The 20,603-nt window shown below is 47.9% G+C and overlaps 1 protein-coding gene across 3 annotated transcripts in view; it reads left to right on the top strand.

Moving 5' to 3' along the window:
* Positions 1-20,603, top strand: part of tbc1d32 (TBC1 domain family, member 32) — a 254,565-nt gene that overhangs the window by 15,393 nt on the left and 218,569 nt on the right. For 2 of the 3 annotated variants that reach the window (XM_060850904.1, XM_060850896.1), the window contains exons 3-4: positions 10,960-11,121; positions 12,113-12,290. In XM_060850904.1, the coding sequence (XP_060706887.1) occupies positions 10,960-11,121; positions 12,113-12,290 (340 nt within the window). Of the gene's footprint in view, positions 1-10,959; positions 11,126-12,112; positions 12,291-20,603 lie in introns of those variants that run through there. The other variant, XM_060850912.1, reaches the window with a different exon arrangement.

Genomic DNA, 20,603 nt, shown 5'->3' with positions numbered 1-20,603 from the left:
CGAATCTTTATTCAATTTCCACAGGAAGAAAGGAAACACCCGAGTGGCCAGTGTGACTCTTGTTTTTTTTTATTTTTTAATTTAAAAAAAAATATTTTCTTTTCCCCCACACTACTGCCTAACTGCAGTGATGCTTATTTTTTCCCACAGCACCCATGCCGTGTGTGTGCAGGTATGAGACACCGTGAAAGACACAAGGTGCACAAATCTTTATTCAATTTCCATCACCAGGAAGAAAGGAAACACCCGAGTGGCCAGTGTGACTCTTGTTCTTTTTTTTGTCAAGGAGGAGAGTCCTTGCACATGCACACTGATCCAGCTCCCTCGAGAGTCAGCTCTCAGAGTGGAAGGGATGTCTGACATTTCTGTTTTTTTTTCCCAACTTCGTTTTTTTTTCCCTCAGAGGCAGCTCTCAGAGTGAACAGAATCTCTGACACTCCTGTTTTTTTTCTCTTTTTTTTCTTCCCATGCTGTGTGTGTGCAGATGTGAGACACCGTGAAAGAGACAAGGTGCATGAATCTTTATTCAAATTTCCACCACCAGGAAGAAAAGAAACACCCGAGTGGCCAGTGTGATTCTTGTTCTTTTTTTTTCTTTACTTAAATTTAACCCCCACATTACCGCCTAACTGCAGTAGTGCTTATTTTTCCCCAGCACCCATGGTGTTTGTGTGCAGGTGTGAGACTCAGTGAGAGACACAAAGTGCATGAATCTTTATTCAATTTCCACCACCAGGAAGATAGGGTGGCCAGTGACAAGCAGTGCCCTTCACATCAAAGGGCAATGTTGTGTGATCAAGCAGTGGAGGGGAGGGCAGGAACTAAATCAAAATAGACTTTTGTTCTTTTTTTTCGAAATGTGGGGCAGCTAATCCAGGGATAGTCCCCTTCCCCTCTGACACCTTCGAGCAGGAGAGTCCTTGCACAGGTGCACACCCTCTCACTGATCCAGCACTCAAGCAAGGGAAAACACCTGAGTGGTCCAGTGACAAGCAGTGCTCTTCATAAAAGGCAATGCTGTATACAGTCTCCTGTTTATTTGTTTTTTTTAGGAAGACAGGAAAACACCCGAGTGGCCAGTGAGACATTCCTGTTCTTTTTTTTTCCTTTTTTTAAAATTAACCCCCACACTACCGCCTAACTGCGGCAGTGCCCATTTTTTCCCCAGCACCCATGGTGTGCGGGTGCAGCTGTGAGACACAGCAAGAGACACAAAGTGCACGAATCTTCATCTAATTTCCATCTCCAGGAAGATAGGAAAACATCCGAGTGGCCTGTGACAAACAGTGCCCTTCACATCAAAAGGCAATGCTGTGTGATCAAAACAGTGAAGGGGAGGGCAGCAACTAAATCAAAATAGACTCTTGTTCTTTTTTTTTTTCTTTTTTTTTCTTTTTTTCTTTTCTTTTTACCCCCACACTACCGCCTAACTGCGGTAGTGCTTATTTTTTTCCAGCACCCATGGTGTGTGTGTGTGTGTGTGCAGCTGTGAGACACAGTGAGAGACATAAAGTGCACAAATCTTTATTTAATTTCCACCACCAGGAAAAGTAGGAAAACACCCGAGTGGCCTGTGACGAGCAGTGCCCTTCACATCAAAGGGCAATGCTGTGTGATCAAAACAGTGAAGGGGAGGGCAGGGACTAAATCAAAATAGAGTTGGAGGGGGAAATGATGCACTCCACTCCCTGCGGCGCCCACCTCTCCCTGAACAACTCCAGGGTGTTGGTGGACACCGCGTGCTCCTTCTCCAAGGACACCCGGGCCCTAACGTAACCGCGGAAGAGGGGCAGGCAGTCGGCCCTAACGACCCCCTCCACGGCCCGCTGCCTGGACCTGTTTATGGCCAGTTTGGCCAGGCCCAGGAGCAGACCCACGAGGAGGTCTTCAGACCTGCCCTCCCTCCTCCGCACTGGGTGCCCGAAGATCAGGAGCGTGGGACTGAAGTGCAACCAAAAGCAGAGGAGAAGGTTTTTCAGAAAATCAAAAAGGGAGTGCAAACGCCCACACCCAACATACACATGGTCCACGGACTCCACAGCGCCACAGAACAAGCAGTTGGGCTGGGAGTCCGTGAACCACCGCAATCTGCGGTTGCAGGGGACTGCTGCGTGCAGCACCCTCCACCCCAGATCCCCGAGAGAAAGGGGGAGGACTCCTGCGTAGAGAGCCCTCCACTGGGGATCCCCACCGCCCGGTGGCAAATGGGCACGCCAGGGCGTGTCCGGGCGGTGGATGAGGGAGAAGAAGTGGACGGTGTGCAGCAGCAGTCTGTACAGGACCCGCCTTTTAACGTCCTTGAACGGGACAAAACTAAAATTACGGAGGCGGCTCAGGTTGTGGGGCACAGGCTCCCGCGGGAAGTACGGGACCTTGGGGCCGATGTGAAATTCCGTCCGGGCAGGGGTGAGCGCGGACGGGATCCCACCGCACACCTGAGCGTCCTCCAACTGGTGCACTACGTCGGGTCCGAGCACCGCCGTTTTAAGGCGTCGGATGCCGGTGGCCACGTACCGGACGTCTACCGCTGCCCTGCTCGCTATGTCTTGCGGCAACGTCCAGCCCAGGCCCCCGGCACCCAGCACGTCCCCGACCCTGGTCACCCTCGCCGCCACGGCCCTCCCCTCCGACAGCCACTCGAACCCGCGAGCACGGAGGTGCGGATTCCTGAGCAACGGCTCCCTGACGACAGCCGCTACTCCTGCCGGAGGGTAGGCGCGACGCGATTCGACCATGTTCCAGACAGTGATCAGGTCCTGGTAAAAGACAGGCAGCACCTTGAGGGCGACCTCCAAACCGTCACGGTCGACGAACAGGAGCTGCGTGTCGTAGTTGAGGTTACGCACCTGGCGGAAAAAATACGTCGCCAGGGCGCACCACCTAGGAGGAGGCTCGACGTAAAGGTATCGCTGCAAGGTCTGAAGGCGGAAGGTCGCGACCTGGGTGCGGACGCACACCAGCGACTGACCGCCCTCCTCATTGGGGAGACTCAGAACCTGCGCAGCGACCCAGTGCATCTTTTTGTCCCAGAAGAAGTCGACCAACGTTCTCTGGATGTCAGCGACAAAGCCAGGAGGAGGGACCAAAGTGACCAGCCGGTACCACAGCATGGCGGCCACCAGCTGGTTTATGACCAGCACTCGGCTCCTGTAAGATAGCACTCGGAGCAGTCCTGTCCAGCGGCCTAGGCGAGCCGAGACTTTGGCCTCCAGCTCCTGCCAGTTGGCCGGCCAGGATTCCTCGGTCGGGCTGAGGTAGACCCCCAGGTAGAGGAGATGGGTGGTACTCCAGCTGAACCCCCGAAACTCCTCCGGCAGGGAGTCCACCCGCCACGGACCCACCAGTAGCCCGGAACATTTGGCCCAGTTGATCCTGGCGGAAGACGCCGCCGAGTACACGGCCTGGCACTCGCGCATCCTCCCCAGGTCAGCCGGGTCGGTGAAAGTGAGGAGCACGTCGTCGGCGTAGGCCGAGAGGACCACCCCCGCGCCGGCGCCGCGCAGAACCAGCCCCGACAACCTCCTCCGCAAGAGGCGCAGGAAAGGCTCCACGCACAGGGAATACAGTTGGCCGGACAGGGGGCAGCCTTGACGCACTCCTCTCCCGAAGCGAAGGGGCGCCGTCAGGGACCCGTTAACTTTAACCAGACACTCTGCGGCGGGGTACAAAAGTCGGATCCGGGCGACGAACTGCGTCCCGAACCCGAACGCCCGCAGAGTCCCGAGCAGGTACTCGTGATCGACCCTGTCGAACGCCTTCTCCTGGTCGAGAGACAGGAAGGCGCTCGGCAGACCAGCCCGTCGACAGAAATGGATCAGGTCCCGGACCAGATGGACGTTGTCTTGTATCCTCCGGCCCGGGACCGTGTAGGACTGGTCCGGGTGAATCATGTGGGCCAGCACGGAAGCCAGGCGAGAAGACAACACCCTGGCAAAGATTTTGTAGTCCGTGCTGAGGAGGGAGACCGGACGCCAGTTCTTCAAAGAACGAAGGTCCCCCTTCTTTGGCAGCAGGACGATGACCGCCCTGCGCCAAGAAAGGGGCAGCTCTCCGGCATTTAGACACTCCCCCAGGACCTGTGCGTAGTCGCTCCCCAGGACGTCCCAGAACGCCCTGAAGAACTCCACAGTCAGCCCGTCCAGCCCCGGGGATTTGCACCTCGAGAGCCGGTCGAGGGCGCCGGTCAGCTCCTCTAAGGTGACAGGAGCGTCGAGCCTTCCGGCGTCCTCCGGGCTGAGCTGCGGCAGGTCCTCCCACAGAACTCTGCGAGCGTCCTCGCTGGACGGATCCGGAGAGAACAGGGCCGTGTAATAGGATCGGACGTGGGCCCTGATACCCTCCGGATCCGAGACGAGGGACCCGTCGTCGGCCAGCAGCACAAGGAGCTGCTGACGGGTGCCACGCCTTTTTTCCAGCGAGTAGAAGAAGGGGGAGCCGCGGTCCAGGTCCTGGAGGAGCTGGAGCCGCGACCTCACGTACGCGCCCCGAGCCCCGACGAGCTGCAGGTCCCGGAGCGCGGCCTTCTTCTCTTCGTACACCCCGCGCAGGGCCGGGTCCGCGTCGGGCTGACCGAGGCGTGACTCCAGGTCGAGCATCTCCCTCTCCAACTCCCCGATCCTGGATTTCCGCCTCTTCGTCGACCCCCTCGCATACTCCTGACAGAAGACGCGGACGTGAGCCTTGCCCACGTCCCACCATAGCCTCAGGGAGGGGAAGCTTCCCCGCTTCCTTCTCCAGCCGGCCCAGAAACGACGAAACGAGTCCCGGAACCGCTCGTCCTCCAGCAGCAGGTTGTTAAAGTGCCAGTACGCGGAGCCCAACCTGGCGCCGAACGGAAGGAGTTCCGCCCACACCAGGTGATGGTCCGTGCACGACACCTGCCGCGTGGAGGCCTTCGGGAAGCAGGAGGCGTACGCCCGCGAAACGTACAGGCGGTCGATTCTGGACGCTCCGACCCCAGGCCTCACGAAGGTGAAGGCGATGGAGTCAGGATGGAGATTCCGCCAGACGTCCACCAGGTCCAAGGACTTGACCAAGTCCCCCAACCTCCTCCCCGACGTCGAACTCGTGCGGGCACCGCCGTGGTCCCTGTCCTCGAGGACGCAGTTAAAATCTCCCCCGAGGACGACGCACTGGTTCTCGTTGATGGAAGCGAGATGAGCGGACACTTCTTCAAAGAAGCTCGCTTGCCTCGGCCCGGCCAGGGGAGCGTAGACGTTCACCAAGTGAAGCACCGCGCCCCCCAGCCGAACCGTCAGGTGAAGCAAATGGCCTGGCACTGGCTCCCTGACCCCCAAGATCTCCGGCTGAAAATGCGGGGCCAACAAGATAGCCACCCCGCCAGATCTGCGGGTGAGGTGACTCATGTAGACCCCCCCCTCGCCACTCCAGGAGCCAGGTGGCTTCGTCTCCCGGGGTAGTGTGGGTTTCTTGCAGGAAGCACACCGCATACCTCCCGTCCCGAAGGGCCGAGAGGGTCTGGAATCTGCGCTGTGACTCCCTGCTGCCGTTGATGTTGAGGCTGGCTATAGTTGTCTCCATGTCGAAAGTATAGTGCAACCACCACCAGTAAACAGTTAACAAAAACTATGTACATATTTACTGGGAGGACGAGAGAGGGGCACAGAAGTCCCTCGCCCTCACCAGGAGTGCTCCCAGGAAGTTCCTGACTCGCTTTCGCTCGTTAACGTCAAGCCCGGGCACCTGGCGCGCAGCGTGGGCCGACCAGTAGACTCTTTCGAAGGAGCTCCAGCGGTCGAGCGCCAGTTGGGCTCTATCCCGGCGACTCCGAGTTTCCTCGACAAATTCCCGGAGTTCCTCGAGGGGGATGAGGGGGAGATCGGTGGGGGGCACCTGGGACTCGAAAATGTCGCTGGAGACGGACTCCGCGTCGTCCCCGGTGTCCGCCACCGATCCAGAACCCTCCTCCGGGAGGTCGCCTTCGGTCACCGACCCCTCCCCCACCGAGAGGATGGGGGCTGGTCCGGCACCGCCAACTGGCCTCAAACCTCCAGTGACCCCACCCCCAGGGTCACCTTCCGTATCTTCCTCAGCGCACCCCTTCCCGGAACGCCCCGAGTTCGGGTCGCCGGGCGGCAGAGGCTCGGGGCCCCGCTCCTCTCCCGACACCGGGACGCCCGGCTCCTCGGGGAAAAGGTCCTCCCCCAGGGCCAAGGCCCCCGGAAAAACAGTCTGGGAGGGAGGAGCGAGGATAACACCTTCCTCCCCTCCACCGCTCGACGACCCAGCAGTGAATAAAAGTCTGTCGACTGCACCATGGCCCGTGTTGCTAATAAAATCCTCCCCAGGGGCTGGAGGAGTTATGGCGGTGGAAGGCCCAGCTGTCGCCCCTGGGGGTTTGGGCAGGTCGGGCCATGGTGCAGGACAGTGGGGGGGCACCGTCGGCTCATCCCCTGGAGAGGGGCAGCGCCGCCGGCGCGCTGATGGGATTTCTTCCCCCTCCAAGGGCCGGCGCCTCTTCCCCAGAGAGACAGGGGGGGATTTATGGGTCTTCCCCTCCCCGCCCGCCTTGGTGGTCATGGGGCCCGAGGTCCCTCCCCCCCGCCTTTCCCGGAATATGATTGGCTGGGGGAAGGCAGGGGGCGTGGCCAGGGTGGGGAGGGTCAGCCGTGTCACTTCCTGCCCCGCCCCTGGTATATCAGGTGATGGCGGGCGGGGCAGGGGCCCAGTTCCCTCTCCGGGGCCCAGAGACACGGTCGCTGCAGGAAGTGGAGCAGCGATGGTTCCCCCCAGGTTAGTGCCAGGGGGTGGCTGGGTGGGGCAGGGCTCAGTTTCTGGAGGGGGGGTTGAAGCCCCAGGAGTTTCCTTAACGAGGTGGGGGTCGGTGTTGGGGTCGGGGTCAGTGGGGCCAGGATCAGGTACGGGTTTGGGGGTTCGGGGGTCAGGGTTCCCGCGCCGGGGCGACGCTGGCACGGCCGCAGGGGCATTGTCGTGCCGGGGCGGGGCAGGTCGTGGGTTACGTGGAGGGGAAGGGGAAGGGGATGGGGATAGGGTGGTCTCCCCGTGGGCGGGCTTGACGCGTTGCGTCTTCCTGAGCGCCTTCCGTTCGGTCGGACGCTCACCCTCCTCCCTGCCAGAGGCTGAGGCATTGGGAGCCTCCGGCTTAGCCCCCGGTGCCGGGGCTTGTGGTGTTGACTTTGGGGGAGGGGGAGTGGGTGCGGCGGCACCACCCGCAGCCGTTGGTGTGGGCTGGGCAGCCTTCTGGGTGGGGCAGTTCTTTCGAATGTGCCCCACCTCACGGCACAGGTGGCACCGCACGCCGTCCGCCGTCCAGAAGGCGCGGTATGCCGCGCCCTCGTGGAGGACAGTGAATGAGCCCTCCGTGACCTCCTCCCGGGCCAGGCAAATAAACACCTGGCGTCGGAAGGAGTACACGTGACGGAGGGTGGGGTCCTTAAGACCGAGCAGGAGCGGTTGAACGCCTGACCGGAACTCCCCCAAGGTGTTGAGGTGGGGAAGAAGGAGCTCGCTGGCAATGAAGGGCGGGACGTTGGAGATCACGACTCTCTGGGCCGTGACCTCCAAAGGGTCGACTGGCAAATATGTCCCGCCCACAGTGAGCCCCCTCTCCACGGCCAGGTGGACCGCCTGCTCGGTCTTAAGAAAGAATACGGCCTTCCCGTACATGCGGGCCGCAGCGACGATGGCCAGTGGGCCGACCACACTAGCCATGGCCTTACTGCAGGCCTCGATGGTCATGTTGGGATGGGGATAGGCCTTGACCCCCAGGCGTTTGGTCAGGTGCCTGAAGGGGGATGCGGTTGCGGCCGGGGTTGGGCCAGCCGAGCCCAAGGCAGCGGCTACCCCGGCGTAGGTCCGGCTGGGCCCTGCGACCTTTGGGCTCGCCATATTCTGCTGCTGGAGGATGGCCTTTGGCTGTAGCAGTGGCGGAAGTCCTGGGGTCGTGCCCAAAGCCAGTCACCCGAGGAGAGTCCCAGGCAGCGACGGTGGAAACCGGCCTCAGGCAATGGCAGGGGCAGGCTTCGGGCGAGTCCCAGGTAGGCCCTTGGTCACCGGTAGGGGCAGGCCTGTTGGGGAGGGTCCCCAAGACAAGTCCCAGGCAGCCCCAAAATTAAGTCCTGGGCAGCAGCGGTGGAGATGGGCCTCGGGTCGCAGCAGTGGTGGAGGCTGTGGAGAGTGGCCTCAGGCAAGTCCCAGGCTGCAGTGGTGGAGGCAGGCCTCTGGCGAGTCCCAGGCAGGCCCTCAGTTGGGGAGGGACTCCCAGGCAAGTCCCAGGCAGTGGTGGTGGAGGCAGGCCTCTGGCAGCAGCAGCAGTTGAGGCAGGCTTCTGGCAAATCCCAGGCTGGCCCTTTGTCCCAGCAGTGGAGGCGGACCTGTTGGGGAGGGACTCCCAGGCGAGTTCCAGTCAGCAGTGGTGGAGGTTGTGGAAGGTGCCTCAGGCGAGTCCCAGGCAGCGCTGGTGGAGGCAAGCCTCTGGCAAGTCCCAGGCTGGCCCTTGGTCCCAGCAGTGGAGGTAGGCCTCAGGTCACACCAGTGGAGGAGGTTGTGGGAAGGGGCCTCAGGCGAGTCCCAGGCTGCGGTGGTGGAGGGCAGGCCCAGGCGGGGTCCCAGAGACCAGCAGTGGGAGTGGGCCCCAGGTCAGCTCAAACACAGGGCCCAGAACACAAAGCTCTCACCTCCTTCCTCCACCTCCTCCTTGGTCTTCTCTCTTCTCTCTTCTCCCTTCTCCCTTCTCCTACAGGCACAACACTGCCACTGGTCCAACTCTTAACAGGCAAAACACCCGAGTGGCCTGTGACAAACAGTGCCCTTCACATCAAAAGGCAATGCTGTGTGATCAAAACAGTGAAGGGGAGGGCAGCGACTAAATCAAAATAGACTCTTGTTCTTATCTGTCAACCAGGGCTCCCTGATTGGACCAGATTAACAGCCCCAGTCAGGGAACTCATATTCTATAAGGATCACCTGGCTGACCTCATTGCAAACACTACAATAGGTTGAACATTTAAGACCAATGAGGAGGAATTTCTCCTCTGAATACACTAAATCTGTGGAACTCTGAATACAGGGAGCTATTGAGTCTGGGTCATTACTTATATTCAAGGTTTAGATTGAAAGACTTCTAATCAACAAGTGAAATAAGGATTATGAGAAAAAAAGCAGGAAAGTGGAGTTAGGGGTAATCATATCTGGCACAATCTCATTGAATTGGGGAGCAGACACAATAGGCTGAATGGCCTACTTCTGCTTCTGTGGCTCATGGCCTTAAAATGTAGTTTTTCCATCAGAGAAACAAATGCATGTATAGTAAACCAAAAGTAGTCGAAGCTAGAGTCTATTTTAAATAATATTATAGATAGGATTTGATCTGAAACAAGTTTACAGAATAATGAGAGGTGTAGATTTAATGGTATTGTCTTTTTCCTAGGGTGGGGAATTTCAAGAATAGGGGCACATTTTTAAGGGGAGAGGAGAGAGATTAAAAAAAGACACGAGGCAAAGGTTTTACACAGAAGCTGGTTTGAGTGTGGAATGAACTTCCTGAGAAATTGGTAGATGTGGTTACGATGACACCATTTAAAAGACATTGGGTAGCTACACGACTGGGAAAGGTTAGAATGAATATGGGCCAGGAGCAGGCATGTGGGGCTAGTTTAGTTTGGGATTATGTACGGCACGGACTGGTTGGACCGAAGGGACTGTTTCCATGCTGTTTGACTCTGACTATGTTTCTGATTTAATTTTGACCAGTGGCAACTGACTTATGCAGTTTAAAACTGGTACCAACATTCGCATAGCACATTTAACTTTGTCATAATTTTAACAGCATATTTCTTTATCCTCTTTTCTCCACTGTGCACCATTTTCACCATTTGACAGTATTTGGTGGTCTGCCCATCTCTTCAGTGTTCAATGGTCGATTTTCAAAGGATTCATTGTCCCTCAATTTTCAGCCCAACTATCCCCAAATTTCACTAGGTGGGGCTTGCCATTTGTCTGTGATGTCTCTGGCATGATCAGTAACTCACTATGTTATAATTCAAAGATATAAGCCTGTGCTAGTTTTGTGCGGTCAACTTAATTCTTTTGTCTAATGGAGATCAATAGATTTTTTTTTAGTTAGAACACCAGCCATGATCTGGCTGAGTAATGGAGCAGCTTCCAACAGCGAAAAACCTACTTCTCCTATTTCTTATTTTGTGTTCCAGTTGACTCCATATTTTAAAACCAGTGAATGATTGGTGTTTCTGTTTGCTATTTGTTATGGTCCAGGCCTGACCCCTCAAAATATTTTTAAACAGGTAGCCCAGACAGTAACGTTACTATTTGTCTCAGGTAAGCATATAGTGGATATTCCTGGAGTGACTTAGCTGGTCAGATTGCCAAGTATTTTAAACAAACAACTTATTTGCAAAATTACGGAATAAAACACAACAGATTGAAAATAGAATACTCAATAGGCTATCCTGACTTAACAATGCTGTTCCAAAATACTTGCAACAATCCCAATAAACAAACCCCTTAGCACAGAGTAAAAATGACACAAAAAACTTACAGGTTACGAAGTCCGAAGGGCAGAAGGAAGGGGAGAGTGTCCAGCTTCAACTGTGACGCTGACTCAACTAACCCCTGAACTGTACTGACCTGCCCAGCTGGAGAGCTGGCCATACCCCCTTGATTACACCAGTTTTGTTTTAAAAGGACTTGAAAGCTTTCTGCCTGAAGCATTATCTGTTGGGTGTAAACAAAAGGGCCCCAATAAACCATTCAAATTTCAGGCATGATGGAACTTTGGATTGTTTAGAACATCTCTACACAAATCAAGAACAACATAACCTTGTAAAAGGACCAGCTTTGTGTCATATTTATAATGAAAATGTGATTATATTTATTACAAGTTGATTTATGATTTTACTGAAACAAAGCTCAATGAAAATCTTTAACACATTCACATCTTTAATTTCTGTTTTTTTTTAGTTATGAGCTGGTGAAGTATCTGCGAAACTATATAGACACTGCATTGGGCTCTGTGATTGAGGAGGAGACTGAGAAATGTACTTCTGCAGAAGGCCGATCTCTAGGTTCTGGTCAAGATACACTTGTTCAACAAGTTACAAGGAAAACTCGGGAATCTGAAGAGTAGGTTGTGTACAACATTCATCCATTATTCATTCAAACTGGACAAAAATAAGTTATGGAACTTGAGAGATTTTCAATTCTTGGACAAAAGTGAATTTTATACATAGGCATTCTGAAGTTTCACTCCACAACTTGATATGAAAGTTAGTGCGCCCTCTACTTCTACATGTGGGTCATTCTAGACATCCACAGGGGACCTGTGCTGATAAGTCCAGGAGCAGCACCATTCAACAGGTGACCTATGCTGTTCTGTAGGTGCAGAGTGTTTGTCAGATTTGCAGTCTGTACCAGAGTAAAAGCTGAAATTTCTACATTTATAGAATAATTGGTTTCTACAATGTGTAGTTGATGGGGCATGTAGAATTGAAGGTTCCCAGTTATATGACTAAAATCTCTATAACTGAGATTGTAAGATTAAGTTCAAAATGCTTCATCATAATGCATAACTAGAATATGTGTAATACCTCACATTTAAAGTTTGGTAATGGCATTCATTGGAGAAGGAGCTTTAATAAAATTTAATGGAAGTGATGTAAATAACTTTTGCCTTGTACCTTCAGCCTTGACAGTATGCAGGAAGTAATAGACAGGCTTGAAATTCCTCCGCTTCATCAAAGTACTACTTCTGAGGATGAGTTTACCAGCTTCACCACTGCTACCACTGGTGTTTTATTTGGGTGTGGTGGATGGATACCTTTCGTGATCAGTGTCCCAAACTAATGTCTGCTTCTAGGGCAAGGGTGTTGCTGTATCTGTTTCAGGATTGAGAGCTTAATTTGTCATATGAAGCTTTCCAACTGCAGGTAGTTATGTACCAGTGGCTGTAAGATTTGAATGGGGACTGCATGTATTGGCTTGATTTTTAAATTTACTCTTATTTCAAACTTCTGCTTTATTGAATTACTAAAGGATAATTAAGTGCAATTTAACTAGTTTAAGAAGCTAAAGTTCATTGCTTGGTGAACTTTTATCTTGTCATGCTTTCTTACAGATACAAGGAGATGATGCGATCTTTAAAAAATACAATGTTGGTTGTAGTTGAATCGCTAATAAATAAATTCGAAGAAGATAAACTAAAGAAAGAAGAACTACACAAAAAGAAAACGCATGAGCAGCACACTAGTTACTGCATGGACAGTTGCTCTGACAGTGGATCATCATTCAATCAGGTAAATAAATTCTTATTCTTGGATCTTTTCTTCCTCTTTGAAGTATTCCATATTGTTGACTATTTACAATCTGAGGACAAATAAATAATCATTGCGGAGTTATTCAGTGCAAGAACCCGGAGTTCTGGTTCGCCCTAAATCTGGGTCAAAAATATTCAACCTATAGTGCTTTGTTTAATTGTGTCAGGGCAAACCAGTGATTAAATTTGGAATTATTCTGGTTTGTATGAATTGGCAGTATACTGTAAATGCACAGACCTTCTAAGTAATTTAACAGATTTTATTTTGAAAAAATACTTTAATCCAGTGTTTTAATATTAAACATTTTAAATGATGTTACTAATCATCTTATCTCTCTGGATTAATTCTACCTTTTCTTGACTGAGTATAGTAAAAACGAGTTTATATAACTTACTCTAACAGTAGCAATTAGCAGTACAAGTCCTTTCGAGTGCAAGGGACCCCACAAAATGTTACAAAAGTAACACTCTTTCTTTAAAAAAATCTCCTCCTGGATGAAGTGAAATTTATTTTTAATAAAATGTCTGAGTTTAAGCAGATCAGTAGACTGTACAAATTGTGATGGTGTGAATTTTAAGCCTTGGTTTCCGATGAGTTTGATGCTTTCAGGTGAATTTTAATAGGTGATTTCTTGTAAATGGAAAATGGAACAGTTCACTGTGTTGATTAGGTGACTTGAGCAAAATTAATGCCAATAGCATGGATTCAATTCTTGTACCTACTGAATCACTTGTCTGCAGGTTGCCAACCATGACAAAGCTACATGAGAGACATTTTGAGGGGGATCTCTGCATTCTATTCCTATTTCTGATAACTAGGTTGGTGGGAACCAGGAGGGATGACTCTCGTTTGCACACCTAGCAAGAGAGAGGCACTGCTGCCTTTTGAAGGAATGCTGTCGGGCCAGCCATCAGAGAAAGTGGTGGCTCTGGCAGACAGCCATGGGGTCTGATAGATTGGAGTTTAATGGTGCAGACCTTGGGCAGCATTGTGGCACAGGGAGAAGCTGCAATTTGGAAGGAAAGTCTTAGTGATAGTACTAAGTCAAAGGGAGAGAAACATTGTGCCAAAATGGCATAAACCATGTCAATACAGTAAGAAACATTTACTACTGATTCAATTGGATTGTGTAAGTTAAGTTTAGGGTCTGTTGAATAGTTGCTCAGATGTAAGACAATGTACTTAATAATTTAACTTTTCCCAGCTAGCATTTTATTTAATTTCATTGTAACGATCTAAAGTCTCTGATTTTAATGGAGAATCTTGGAGGATTCCAGGAACAGGGGAATTGCTGAACAGAAAACTTAATTTTCCAAGCAGTTCCTTTGGAGTATGCTATGATTGGGGTCTTGCAGTTCCTATCTATGCTGTATTAGTGACTTCTGGCAAACAGAAAATCCGGGCCATATGTTTTCAGCTGTTTACAATACAAAAGGTGGTCATTTGGCCCAGTGTGTCTGTGTCAGTTGACAAAGATCTGACTACAGCAATCCCATTTTCCAGCTTTTGGTCTATAACTGTGGAAGCTATGGTAATGCAAGTGGATATCCAAATACTACTGAAATGTTCTAAAGAGTTTCTGATTCCACCACCCTTTCAGGGAGAGTTCCCAATTCCCAGCACCTTCTGAGTGAAAAAGATTCTCCTTAACTCCTGTCTGAGCCTCCTATGTCTTGTCTTAAATCTACATCCTCTGGTTATTGGCACCTCTACAAATAGGTAAAATACCTTCCTATTCAATCAACTCATAATCTTACACACCACAATTAGGTCCCCTCTCAGTCTTTGCTGCTCCAAGGGAAAAAAGTCAGCCTATCCAGTCTTTTCTCCTAGCTCACACTCTCAAGCCCAAACAGTATTCTGGTAAATCTCTCTGCACCATCTCTACTGCAGTCATGTGATTCATACAATGTCGTGATGAGAACTGCATACACTACTCTAGCTGTGGGCTAACCAGTGTTTATACAGTTCCAGCTTATCGCCTTGCTCTCGTATTCTATGCCTCATTTTAAAACACAAAGGCAAATATCCCACATGCTTTGTCAATCACCTTATTTACATCCCCTGCCACCTTCAGGGATCTGTGGATATGCGTAAAGATCCCTCTGGACCTTCCAAGGCTCTACCTTTCATTGTGTAATTGCTTGCCTTGTTTGCTCTTCTTAAGTGCATTACCTCACTTTTTCAGTTTGAATTTCATTTCCTATTACTTTGCCCAGCTAACCAGTCCATTGCTATTCGCTTATAATTCACTTATAATCCTTTTCACTGTTTATTGTGCAATGTCATTTGCAAACATCTTAATTGTACCCCCTACATTTAAGTTCAGATCATTAATGTATGCAACAAATAACAAGGGCCAAGCATCAAGTCCTGTGGAACTTCACTAGAAATAGATTTCCAGTCACAGAAACATTTTTCCACTTGCTATCGGACAATTTTGGATCCAAAGTGCCGCTTTTGCTTGGATCCATGGGCTCTTACTTGACCAGTGTGCCAAGAGGAACCTTAGCAGAAACCTTGCTTAAGACTCTTTGGACATCAAATGTAGTGGAAGGATATGGGGCAAATAAAATGTATTCTTCACATTTAAATTCTGAGAGGAAGAATAAGGTGAGGCAGTGTGAACATTACAATCTTTGAATGCAGAAATAAAAAATATCACATTCACATATAAATCTGTGAATGTGACATGACAAGATTGTTTTAAAGTATAATAGCGGATTGTTTTACTTTTGAGTAGAAACATAGAGTTTGATAAACTTGTTAACAATACCAAGATATTTTAATTTTGCTGCAGTCTTATTCAATTTTATTCTTCAGTGTGTAATGTTAGTTAATTGTCCTTTGAGCTGTTACAGTAAGGATGTTGGTTTCATCATTATATGTCCTATCATGTAAATATGTTTGGCTAGTTTGCACAAATTAATTTAACCAGTTTCAAATTAGCCGTTTAGATGGAGAATATCCTTTGCAACTTGTGGAATAATGTGAAATATAAGTCTAACATTGTGAAATACTGCATAATTTTTTTTTAAACTGAAGTAATTACACAATCTGGTAAAGCGAGTGAAAAATTTTGAACTGAATTACCTTTTTTCAATGTACGTTTAAAATCAGTTTTGTTTTTAGCTTATCTAAGTTTTTTTGTTATAAAAAAAGCCTACCACATACACAAGTGTATAAAATATACTATAAAACTAATAATCACTTTGAATTAGCAAATACAGTGGGGTATTTGTGGGCTATGTGACATACTGCTATTGGAAAGATTATCAATCATGGGTGAGGGCAGAGCTGGAAAGTGCAGCATTTAACTGCCTGTCAGTAACTGTCTGAAAAAGGGTGATGACATTTATAAACTAGAAGCACAAGTATGTAATTCAGTCAATTGAGCCTTCTCCGCTATTTAATACAATCATGGCTGAGCTCCTCTCAACCTCATCTCAACTCTCCTTTCCAAATCCTTGTAACCATTTACAAACTAAAAATCTGTCTGTCTCTTCATTACATTTATTCAGTGTCCATCATAGTCTGGGTTAGTGAATTCCACAGTTTCTTTGTGGCCCTTGTTAAAAAGTTAAGAGTACTAGTGTTAGTTAGACACAATTTTCTAACTTCCTGTTAAATGTATATTTGCAGATTTCCTGAACAGCTACTACTTCTATAACAACTTCTAAAGAAAAATTAGAAGGATATATGGTAGTTTTTTTGCAAGATACAGAAAGAAAAACTCTTCAGGATCACCTCGTCTCATCAGCCTGAAGCTTCTTAATTGACTTTTTCATAAACAAACTGAGGTTCTAATTTCCAGCAGCGTTGAAGAAATTTATTCCTACACATTAATAGCATAATAATACATCTAATTTGCAAGATATAAACTTGTCTTTTTATAAAACAGCATATCCACTACCCTCACTTTAACAGTTTTGGTAAAGGAAATGGTAAAATATGATCTGCTCCTGGCTTTGGTTTCTGCCCATTTTGTCGTGGCTGTTTGTGAAGTTTTAAGTGTACTTGAGCCATGTTTACACTTCTCATAACTGTTGGGACGTAGATATTAAATCTAATTCAGATATCCTTTGCACGAAGAGCCTTACTTTGGTTAGTTATAGAGGGCCTTATGTGTGTAAACTAATTTTGTTTTAGTCTCATTTATAAGGGTAATCATGACAGTATGCCCTAATCATCTAATGGTACAATTTTAAAGTGTCTTGTCTCTGTGAGGGGTAGACTGATGGCTTTCGCAGTGTTGTTTCCAGACAACTCAACTTTCTCTGAAAAATTTTAGACATAAATTTGATCCACTGGATCTTAGTCAGTAATCTGATGAAGAGCTGAGATTACTTCACCACCATCATCTTGTTAAAAATGGCTTTCAGGGAAATTGTCTCCGGTTACAATGTAGCAGCATCAATAATCATGAATGTGGTTGGACTCCTTTTGTTTTCAGTAGGTCTCCCACATAGTCTAGCACCACTGTAAAACTGTAAGATGATAAATAATAGGAACAAAAATAGGCCATTCAGCTACTCGGGTCTGCATGATTCAATAGGCTCGTGGCTGCTAAACTTTCCTTGTGCACTTCCCTGCCTTTCCCTGCAACACTTGATTTCCTGTGCCATTCAAGGATCTATCTATCTCTGCCTTAAATATACACAAGAACTCTGATCCCACAGCCCTCTTTAACAAGGATTTCCAAAGACACTGAACACTGAGAAGACATTCCTCCTTATCTCATTCTTAAGTTGTTGCCTCTTTATTCTGAGACTGTACCCACTGGTTCTAGACTCTGTCCCACGAGGGAAACATCCTCTCTACATTTACCCCATCAAGCTTTTTAAGAGTCCTGTATTTTTTAATCAGATCACCTCCCATTCTTCTAAACTCCAGTGAGTAGAGTCCCAATCTGGTTAGCCTTTGCTCATCCCTATATACTGGAGAAGATAGTGAACCTTCTCTGAACTGCCTCCATGAAATGATTCCTCTCCTTAAATAAGGGGACCAAAGTCGCTCCAGATGTAGTCTCACCAGCATGTTATACTGTTGCAGTAAGACATCCCTACTCTGATACTCCAACACTCTTGAAATAATGGCAATCATTCCAATGTGATTGTTATTTTCCTGATTACATGCTGCACTTGTGTGCTGGCTCTCTGTTTTTATGTACCAGTAATATGTTTATCTTCAGCTTTCTGAAACTTTTCCCTATTTAAATAATACTCTAATTTTGTTCTCCCTTCCAAAATTAAAATCTTCAAAATTTCCAACTTATGCTCCATTTGACAATTTTTTGCCCACTTAACCTATCTGTCGATGTGGTCTACTTGAACTTTCAGAAGGCGTTTGATAAAACTCTTGCACAAGATTAAAACGCCTGGGATTGGGGCAAGTGTATTGAGATGTATAGAAAACTGTTTGACAGAGAGGAAATAAAGAGAAGGAATTAACAAGTCATTTTCAAATTGGCAGGCAGTAACTAGTGTGCCATAGGGTTTGGTGCTAGGACCCCAGCTATTCACAATATATATTAATGATTTGGATGAGAGAACAAAATGTAACATTTCAAAGTTTTCCCATGATACCAAGTTAGATGGGAGAGTGAACTGTGAAGAGGACGTAGAGATCGTCGAGAATGATCTGGACAAGTTGGGTGAGTGGGAAAATCAATGACAGATGCAGTATAATCTGGATAATTTTGGAAGTAAAATCAAGAAAACAGATTACTACCTGAATAGCTGTCAGTTGGGAAAGGGGCATGTGCAGTGGGACCTGGGTGTCCTTGTGCACCAGTCACTGAAGATAGGCATGCAGATGCAGCAGGTGGTAAAGAAGGCAAATGATATGTTGGCCTTAATTGCAAGAAGTTTCAAGTACAGGAGTAGGGATGTGTTATTGCGGTTATACAGGGCCTTGGTGAGGCCACACCAAGAATATTATGTACAGTTTTGGTCTCCTTTTCTGTTGCTCTTGAGGGAGTACAGTGAAGGTTTACCAAGCTGAATCTGGGAATGACAGGAGTGACATATGAGGAGAGATTGACTAGGTTAGGATTGTTTTTGCTGGAGTTCAGACAAGTGAGGGAGAATCTCATAAAGATTTATAAACTCTACCAGAACTAGACCGGTAGATGCAGGGAGGATATTCCCGATGGTGGGTGTGTTCAGGACCGGATGTCACAGTCTTGAGGATTTGGCTGGACCATTTAGGATGGAGATGAGAAGACATTTCTTCACTCAAGAGTGGTGAGCCTGTGGAATTCATTCAAAAGGCAGCTAGATATAACACTTTGGGGCAAATGGGATCAAAAATTATAGAGAGAAAGCAAGATTTGGCTATTGATTTGGATGATCAGCTATGATCGCGGCGAATGGCGGAGCAAGCTTGAAGAGCGGAATGGCCGCCTCCTACTCCTGTCTTCTATGTTACTATGTAATATCTCTCTGTAAACAGTTGTATCCCATTTGCAACCTGACTTGCCACCTACTTTTGTGTTGTCTGCAAATTTGGCGACAGTACATTCACTTCTTCATTGGTGAAGATTAGTGGGAAGCCAGAGGATTGGGAAGCCTTTCTAAAAAAAAAAGCAGAGAATAACTAAAGAAAGCAATAAGGGTGGGCAAGATGAAGTATGAGAGTAAGCTGGGAGAAAGTGAGCACCGCAAATGCTCGAGATCAGAGTCAGAGTGTGATACTGGAAAAGCACAGCTGGTCAGGCAGCATCTGAGGAGAAGGAGAATCGATGTTTCGAGCATAATCTCCTGATAAAGCGCTTATGCTCCATGTCGATTCTCTTGCTCCTCAGATGCTGCCTGACCGGCTGTTCTTTTCCAGCATCACATTCTTAGACTATTAGAGGAAGCTAGCTAGTAAATAAAAGAAGATTGCAAGACTTTTTAGATATCTGAAAAATAAGAGCGAAAAGAATGGACAATGGACCACTGGAAAATGAGGCTGAAGAAGTAGTAATGGAGGACAAAGAAATAACAGAGAAACTGAATAGGTGCTTTGCATCAGTTTTCACAGTGGCAGACCCCAACAGCATCCCAAACCTTCAAGAGTCAGGGGACAGAAGTGAGTGTAATGGTCATCACTAAGGAGAAGGTGCTGGGAAGCTAAAAGACCTGAAGGTGGATAGATCACCCAGACCAGTTGGACCCCACCCAGAGTTCTGAAGGAGATAGCTGAGGAGATTGTGGAGACATTGGTGATCTTTCAGGAATCACTGGAGTCCAGAGGACTGGAAAATACCTGCTGTAACACCCTTCTCTCAAAGAGATCGAGGCAGAAAACCGGAATTTATAGGCTAGTTAGTCTGACGTCAATTGTTGGTAATAATTTAGTGTCCTTGATAAAGGATAAGATTGCAGATTATTTGTAAATCCATGATAAAATAGTGTTGAGTTAACTCTGCTTGGTTAAGGAGATGTCTTTCCTGACAAATCCATTTGAATTTTTTGAGGCGGTGATAAGCAGTTTAGACAAAGGAGAGCCAGTGGATGTGATGTTTAGATTTCCAGAGGCCTTTGAAAACGTGCTGAACAGGAAACTGCTAAATAGCTTTTTGTCCCCAGTTCCAAATAAGTCTTTTGTCTAATCTTTTCAGTCCTCAAATAGCTTAGGACTGAGTTTGGAGGGGTGCACTGATGCCTGCTGCACTCCACTACTCCAGTGGTTACAAAAAATTTTAAATTTAATCAGTTTGGTGAAATGGCCAATTATGAGTCTCATATTGTCTAAGCATTAAGAGTCTGTCAACTAGATTTCTTCAGTGAATAACGAATAACTTCTTAACTATTACAAATAAACTTACTGAAATAAAGATACAAGATTATTGACAAACAATTGCACACAAATACATATAAATACCGAAGAGGTATCCCTATAATATCGGAGCAAAGAGGGGACATCTTGGAGCGCTCATCCAGGGACACTATATGGGTGCAACTGAGTAATAAGAAAGGTGCATCACTATAATGGGCTTATATCATAGGCTTCCCAATAGCTAGTGGGAGATGGAGGAACAGATACAGGTAAAAACAATATTGTTGTTGTAGTGAGTGATTTTAACTTGTCAAATATTGACTGGAAGATCAACAAAGATCCTTAAAGATCAGCAAGGCAGCCTTATGTGTGGAGCCACAGGAGATGGGAGAGATATTAAACAAGTATTTTGCATCAGTGTTTGCAGTGGAGTAGGACATGAGAGATATAGAATGTGGGGAAATAAATGGTGACATCATGAACAATGTCCCTATTACAGAGGAGGAAGTGCTGAATGCCTTGAAACAC

This window comes from Hemiscyllium ocellatum, chromosome 3 (assembly GCF_020745735.1).
Source record: "Hemiscyllium ocellatum isolate sHemOce1 chromosome 3, sHemOce1.pat.X.cur, whole genome shotgun sequence".
NCBI lineage: Eukaryota > Metazoa > Chordata > Chondrichthyes > Orectolobiformes > Hemiscylliidae > Hemiscyllium > Hemiscyllium ocellatum.
This window is presented reverse-complemented; position numbering and strand designations above follow the sequence as displayed.